Genomic DNA, 7,372 nt, shown 5'->3' with positions numbered 1-7,372 from the left:
GTCAATTACAATTGCAACAAATGGTTCTTGAAAGTTCTGATTTAACATTTGTGTAGAAACATCAATACCTGATAACCAGCACCCATAACCAGGATGACTATGATACCAACCAATAGCATTTTCTTGACGACCAACCTAAATAATTTTCTTATTCTTAATTATTCCTAATTAAAATTGAATACGATATTGTAAAAGAATTTGTACTTGTTTAGCTGCATCTATGTAAGCAGTCATGTATTCATAAGCTTGAGCTTGCGCATTTACCCTAGTTTCTGTTCCTTCAACCGGTAAAGCAAATGAATCCATTACAAGCATAGTATTTGCAGTAACTTTACCAAGAAGCAGACCCATTACTTCAAGTGTCCCACCAGAACGAGCGTGCATTACCATTTTTAACAAAGCCAGAGCAGAAATTTTAATGTCTTTAAAAAAATGGGGGCTAAAAAAATCAAAATATTTATTAAAATTATTCTAAAAAAATAAAATTTTTAATATATATGTGTGCGTGTATACGTATAGTTATTTTACATGCATTATTAGACTTGATCTCTATAATTAGTAAAATGAATGATATTTAAATGAAATAAAATATTTTTACAAATTAATCACACGTGTGTATGTGTGTGTGAGGGCGTGTGTGCATAATTTTAGTCATACTCTTTTTCCCATGGTTTTGCTGCTAAAATATCTTGCTGTTCTTTCCTATCATATCTATAGATTTCATCAACAGTACTAATTGTTTCAATGTTATTTGACATTTCCCATGTTTTTTGAGCGATAGAACTTTGTTCACCAGAGAAACCTGCCATAGCTATGAATAATACATACTTTAATTAAATAAAACTTTCGCTTATTAGGAAGTATGATTACAAAATTATATTAATATATTGTAACATCATAAATAATAATTATAATGTTTATATTAATAATATTACACTTTTCATTACCTTTTACTATTTTTACAAATCACTCGTAAATAAATATGGCCGAAAAATACATCAATCGTAAATTAAGTGATAACTAAATACTAATTGTGAATTGTGAACGAAATTTATATAATTTATAAGTAATAAAGTAACCAGTACGCCAGTGATTTAACGAAATAATGTCAGAGTTGTTACAAGGTAATATGGAAACTGAAATCTACTCAAAGGCAATAATGCAGGTTATGTTGTATATAATATCGATATAAAGCGCGAATATTGAAATTATATTACATTTTAAATAGATTTACTTAAAAAATCTATATAAATTAAATTTGAAATTTTTAAAATTATAAAGTATAATTATTAATATATAAGTAAACAATATAAATCATTTTTTTCACAATCAATTAAGATATTTCCAATTGACCAAATAAACAAAAAACTGAATTATTTAAATAAAATATATTTAAGACAAGGTGTGTCATATGTAAATCTGTAATATATAAATAATATAAAATTAACATTTTCCTTAATATAAATTCAATTTAATCTAAAGAATGTTAAAAGACTCATTCATTTTTGTCATCTTTGACCATTTAAATAGAACGAAAGATGAAATTTAATTTTTATTTTTCAGTTATTAGTTAATTAGTAATTCCTTTATATGTAAATATTAGTTATAATTTGGCTTTTTTTTTTAAACCACAACTTTATTTTGGAGTCTTAATATTTTGTATAAAAAAAATCAATAAATAACATTTATTTCTTAATGGAATACAAATAAATTTACAAAAATAAAATTGTGCTATTTCTATTAAAATATTAACATAGAATATTATATAAATATAATTTTACTATGAATTTCAGCTACAGCAAAATAGCAAGCTAAATTCATGTAATTACATATGTTTCATATTTTTAGCAAGTAAAGATTGATTGGCAAACAGTGATCATGAAATAAATATTATTACAAGTACAGATATGTTCGAATGTATTTAATTATATTTAAAGTATTTTTGACTTGTCATTCTCACTAAAAATTAATGAACCAATTATTGACCAACACACAAATATTAAAACTGGTATTTTTTAACTATTTTTAAAAACAGTATGAATGTATATTATCTTCTTAGCTTTTATATAACGATAATACAATAATAAATAAAATGATAAAAAAAATGTTAAAAATGCTTAATGTTTGTTATAAAAATATTATTTGATATATGGACTGCAATTATAAGTCATTAGCCGTTAACGTGTATGCATACATAATTTCAGCTGAATGAAAATACAGAATAATTTTATGATTATGCATTAATTTCATTATCATTGAATATTCTTTGTTAATGTAAGTCTTATGGCGCTTGTCTTATCTGTACAGCTTCCAAAGCCATATTAAAAACGGTTTTGTGTTAATTAATTTTGCTTTAATTAACGTACTTTATTAAGCATATAAAAATATTCGTTTAGTTTTTCACTCCTGTTATTTTTTAAGTTAAAAATGGTCATTGTACATTTACGTATTGTAAAAAATTCTTTTCTTTATCAAACCTTTTCCGTTTTATCTAACGGTATTACGAAGAAAATTACAAATCAACATTATTTCGTAACTATGTTACTTTTAATTTAAGAATATATTCAAATTCAAATCGCCGCTACAACAATAATGAGCATTCTACATAGTTTCTTTATATAAGAAAAATTATTATTTTTTTGTTTTGTTTCACATATTTTTATCATTTGATATGATTTAATGAAATTAAATTTAAATAAATGAAATTCCACGAAATATTACTTTTAAATAAGTTTGAACTGCACAATTGTAAATTGTATTAAACGCTAGTACAAAATAGTACAATTTTTAATTAAAAATTTATGACAAATTATTAATTATTCTAGATTATATTTTACTGCGATACATTAAGTTTTTCCTTTAGTATATGATTGGATTTTAAAATCTTAATATGCAAAATGAAATAGTACCGTATCCATAATTTTGAAAAGCTTTAAGATATAAAATAATGACAGGATGGTAAAAATATTAATCTATTTTATTATTGAGTACATGACAAGAATATCTTTAAATGTAAGTACAAACATAAATTAACGTCGATACATTATATATTTAAATATTGGCGCATCATACAACCAGGTATTTTATTTTTGACGAGTCTTTCGCGCGATTATTTAATACATCAATACAATACTGTATCTGTAATAAAATTAAGCACCAATAATAATTATTTGTTTTAAAAATTTCTTCAAATTTTACAGTCGTGAAAATTCTGAAAGACATATCTACAGTAAACGTACGCTCACTGACAAACCTACACAAACGAATACTCTCCTGTAATCGTTTTATACAATATTTCGCATAAATAAGATTACATGTACGAAGCACTTTGGTTATGACTCGTTATGTACAACGATGCGCAAATCTACGAATAATAAAACGTCCGACATCATTCTCCCGACCAAAGAGAAAGCGGGAAGGTGCCACATACTTAATCGGGCATAACGAAGTCGCGTACACATGATACCTAATGCGGCTATTCTAATTGATATAGCCGCTACTTAAGGATAGGTAGAAGACACACACGATGATAAGCATCGAATCGATGATAGCCCTTGAAGACGAGGAGATGGACGGCAGGGTACCTTCCTCGCGTTTTCCAGCCTTTATGCTGCATACGTCACCGCACTGCTCATCCTCGCAAATGTCGCAGAGCGTTGTCATCTTTGGTTCGTAAAACACCCTCGCACGTCTCGCTGAAATAATAGCGATCAATGAATAAAAGTAGCCTCTGGTATTTATGTCGCTAGTTCCCATTGTTTACTTATGTGCTATTGTAAAAACTGTATCTTATGATAAACTAAGCAAACAAATATTAACATTTAATGAAACTTTAATTATAAATATTTCTAATAATGATACATTTGTATAAGTTAATTCTATGTAATATCAATTTATAATATATAATATAGATATAATACTTAAACTACTATTAAAAATATCTAATACAATGACTTACATGAATCATAGTAGTCATAAATTGATACCGGAACAGGCTTTTGCTTAGCTACCTTATGCGTTCTATACGCAGAGACCGTTGGGCAATATTCCTTATCATTGACCATCTAGAAATAAAACATAAAATTATATAAAATAATTGTAAGTACTTCTTTGCGGAATAAACTTGAAATCAGGTGTAACATAATTATGTAAAAAAATGCTTTTCATTACATTTGTTAACAAATTAAGAGCTTATCTAAGTTTCTTGAATAAATACACTTATTGACTTAAATAAATAAATTTCAATTTTTGCACACACTAACTTTGTCAAAATATAAAACAACCATCGTGTCGCCATTTTTGGTTTCTACCCTCTTGACGTTCTGTGATAATTCTAAGCTTGGTAAGGCATCTTGATCGACGGTAAAACCTGATGGAAAGCTTACTTCCATAACAGCCATGTTGCTCTCATTTACTTCTTTTGTCGAGATGAAGCTATTTATGGATTTCATAGAAGTTAATCTTTAGATTTTAACAATTTAATATAAAACGTATAATAATCTTTGTACGTGAAAAATTATTTTAATTAGTTCTTAACGAGCATTAAAAATATCGTTGCATATTTTAATTTAGTCAATATAATACCCAGAACAAATAGAAAGTTGCAGGTGATCATTCGTAGATATCGTGTCAACTTGAGGATCTAATGTAAAAAGTGGAAAAGCTCCAGTTACATTCAGATTGTAGCGCGAAGAAAGTTGTACAAGAGCGAATCCAGTCCCACTAGCAGTAATATTGATAGAACGAGTTTTCCCGAATAACTAAACAGAAATAAAAAAAAATTTGAACATTAAAAAGAAATTCAGATCTAAATTTTACAAATTTATATTAATAAAAAAAATTTTAATAATTAGAGTCAATTTTTAATTATTATTATATTTATTCCTTTCTAATTAAATATATAGATAATGTAATTTTATATAATCATAGATTTTCTTAGTTCTTTTTATTGTTTTATGTTGGATTTTTCTTTTTTTTTTATATAATTTTTGCTAGTTCAAACTTAATCTTTTAACGGGCTAAATTATGTAAAATATAGTTATAACATGAGATAATAATTAAATTGAAATCAGCAGTTATATTAAAACTTACTATATGTTTTTGAACGATCATGAAATTTCTGGAATTAATATTAATTTCCTTCTGTTCTCCAATATCTGTTGTAATTCTTAATTGAACGTCGTACACGCTTGTTCTCATCTTTTCACCTAATTTTGCTAGAGCGTATAATCCAACCACTGTGTCCTAATTAAAAAAAAATACTTACAATTTTATTAATATAAGTAGTAAATATGATTACAAGTAGCAATATACACCTTAAAACTTAATAATTTCTATACTATTAATTATATTATAGAAACAAAGCATTGAAAAATTAAACTATTTTATAGAGGTATAATTTATCACATTTGGGACAAGTAAATTTTAGGATGTCAGTAAGAAAGTACGAGTCGATAAAATTAATAAAATTTTAATAAAATGACAAATACCGCAGATACCCGAAAGAGCACTTGATAACCATGAACATCAAATAATCGGAAACGATAAATGCAGTATGACAATTCAATAAAACTTTATCTCGAGGTCCTTGATTTAGCTTCTTATGTTATCGTCATATTTTACAGTCGTACCTGGGTGGAAGAGAAGCCGCCCTCGACGTTGCGCTGTTTTACGAGCCACTTCATGATGATGGTAGCATCGGAAAGCTGATTCTTTCTCAGGTACGTGAGCAGCGCGTATGACGTCATCTCCACGTCAGCGCTCCTCGACAGCACGTACCAGGGATTCTTGTCGTTCTTGGGTACTGGTTTGCTCCACCATTTCTGCCCATCCTTGATGGTCGCACGTGACTCCAATAATCGAAAGGCCTCATCTTCATAGGCGTTGCGCGCGAGGCTTAGAACGTAGGTGCAGATGCTCAAGGCGTAATTATCCTCGAGGTTCTGCATATTGCGCACCACGTACTCCACGCCTTTGTAAATAACATTGCGATAACGACTCTCGAAGCTCTGTTAGAGAATCATATAATGCCGATAAGCATCGAAATATTGCAATCACTGATGTAACAAAAGCTTTAGCTAAACTACAACAATATGCGGGCAGGTGGGGATAATAAATTGAAAAATGAAAAATGCTTTGATTATCAAGCCAAAATTCATAAATTAATTTAGAGTTAAACTGTTATTAAAACTTTAAGAATGTAAAGTAAGATGAAGATTTTTTTTTTTGATTATTAATTTCTTCGTCAAGAAAAAATTTTAAATATGAAAGCTTCTTCTAATACCCATAACATTTTTATTTTAAATCTAAATTTTTTTTATATAAATTGTTAGGATTTTCGTAATAAAAGAGTATGTTTAATTTAATTCGACGTACCTCAGCTTCTAAAAAAGCACTAAGAACATAAGCCGTTAGAGCGAGACCTTTTCCCGCTCCGCCTTGCATATCGCGATGACTAACAGTTCCTACTTCCGGGAAACTTCCGTTAGCTGCTTGTTTTTCGGCAAGCCATTTCAGTGCATCTGACACAATTTTTTCTTCTACTGTAATATACTTTTCGGCTTGTTTGAAGGATTTGGCCACAAATGCCGTTAACCTGATTGCAAATAAATAGACGATTAAACATTATCAATTATTATTTATAATTGGAGATATTGAGCCTAGGAAAAGAGTATTGTCCTTTATTTTACTTTTTGCAGTCAATTATTGCCTTCCTTATTATTGGTACTTATTTACTTATTTACTTATCATCATCATTTTTGTTGTTATTATACCTGTATACTCATTCTTATAATATATTATGCATGCAATTATATTTCGCTCTAGAATAGTAAACAAAAGTAATAGTAAATGATAAAACGAGTTAGCTACAAACCATGTGCTACCACTTGGATCAGTTTTTCCGAAAGCACTAAAAGATCCATCTGCATGTCTGTATGTTAATTCTTGTTGGTAACCGGTTTCAAGATATCGTATTGCTTTACTTTCAATAGCAGGCGAAAGTTGATTTGTGTTCTAAATGAAGTATATAAATTTGTGAAATAATGCAAAATATTTTTTTACGCGTACGCATGTGTATTACCGTTAAGTAATCTAGAATGACAATATTTGGTACAAAGTTAAGCATATTTTGTTCACCGCATCCAAATGGCATTTTTATCAGTTTTGCAAGATTCGGTATACTTGGCCCCAACATATCACCTATTGAAGGAATGTTTTAAACTTATATTTTATTCATTATTTTGTATTAATATATTTTATTAAATAAAAGTAAATATTACTTACCTACGGCTGAGATTTCAACGTAATCGGAATCGGAAACGAAATATTTCGGAATATTTACACTGACGTTGGTTTTCATCAAATCGGCATT

At 28.2% G+C, this 7,372-nt stretch overlaps 2 protein-coding genes across 2 annotated transcripts in view; both read right to left on the bottom strand.

The window, feature by feature from the left end:
* The window catches only part of CSN5 (COP9 signalosome subunit 5), a 1,894-nt gene extending 780 nt beyond the window's left edge, over positions 1–1,114 (bottom strand). The window contains exons 1-4 of the mRNA XM_011504511.1: positions 948–1,114; positions 658–811; positions 205–439; positions 1–135 (exon numbers count right to left, since the gene is read on the bottom strand). The exon at positions 1–135 is cut by the window's left edge and continues 48 nt beyond it. Of these exons, the coding sequence (XP_011502813.1) occupies positions 1–135; positions 205–439; positions 658–809 (522 nt within the window). The 5' untranslated portion in view covers positions 810–811; positions 948–1,114. The remainder of the gene's footprint in view (positions 136–204; positions 440–657; positions 812–947) is intronic.
* Positions 1,115–3,134: 2,020 nt separating this feature from the next.
* LOC105366227 (CD109 antigen) overlaps positions 3,135–7,372 on the bottom strand; it is a 22,765-nt gene continuing 18,527 nt past the window's right edge. The window contains exons 21-30 of the mRNA XM_011504592.1: positions 7,285–7,370; positions 7,082–7,200; positions 6,875–7,014; positions 6,376–6,595; positions 5,631–6,008; positions 5,092–5,244; positions 4,585–4,760; positions 4,263–4,434; positions 3,959–4,064; positions 3,135–3,695 (exon numbers count right to left, since the gene is read on the bottom strand). Of these exons, the coding sequence (XP_011502894.1) occupies positions 3,481–3,695; positions 3,959–4,064; positions 4,263–4,434; positions 4,585–4,760; positions 5,092–5,244; positions 5,631–6,008; positions 6,376–6,595; positions 6,875–7,014; positions 7,082–7,200; positions 7,285–7,370 (1,765 nt within the window). The 3' untranslated portion in view covers positions 3,135–3,480. The remainder of the gene's footprint in view (positions 3,696–3,958; positions 4,065–4,262; positions 4,435–4,584; positions 4,761–5,091; positions 5,245–5,630; positions 6,009–6,375; positions 6,596–6,874; positions 7,015–7,081; positions 7,201–7,284; positions 7,371–7,372) is intronic.

This window comes from Ceratosolen solmsi, unplaced genomic scaffold, assembly GCF_000503995.2.
Source record: "Ceratosolen solmsi marchali unplaced genomic scaffold, CerSol_1.0 scaffold148, whole genome shotgun sequence".
Taxonomy (NCBI): Eukaryota; Metazoa; Arthropoda; class Insecta; order Hymenoptera; family Agaonidae; genus Ceratosolen; species Ceratosolen solmsi.
Note: the sequence above shows the minus strand (reverse complement) of the source record. Positions and strands in the feature narration are given on the sequence as shown.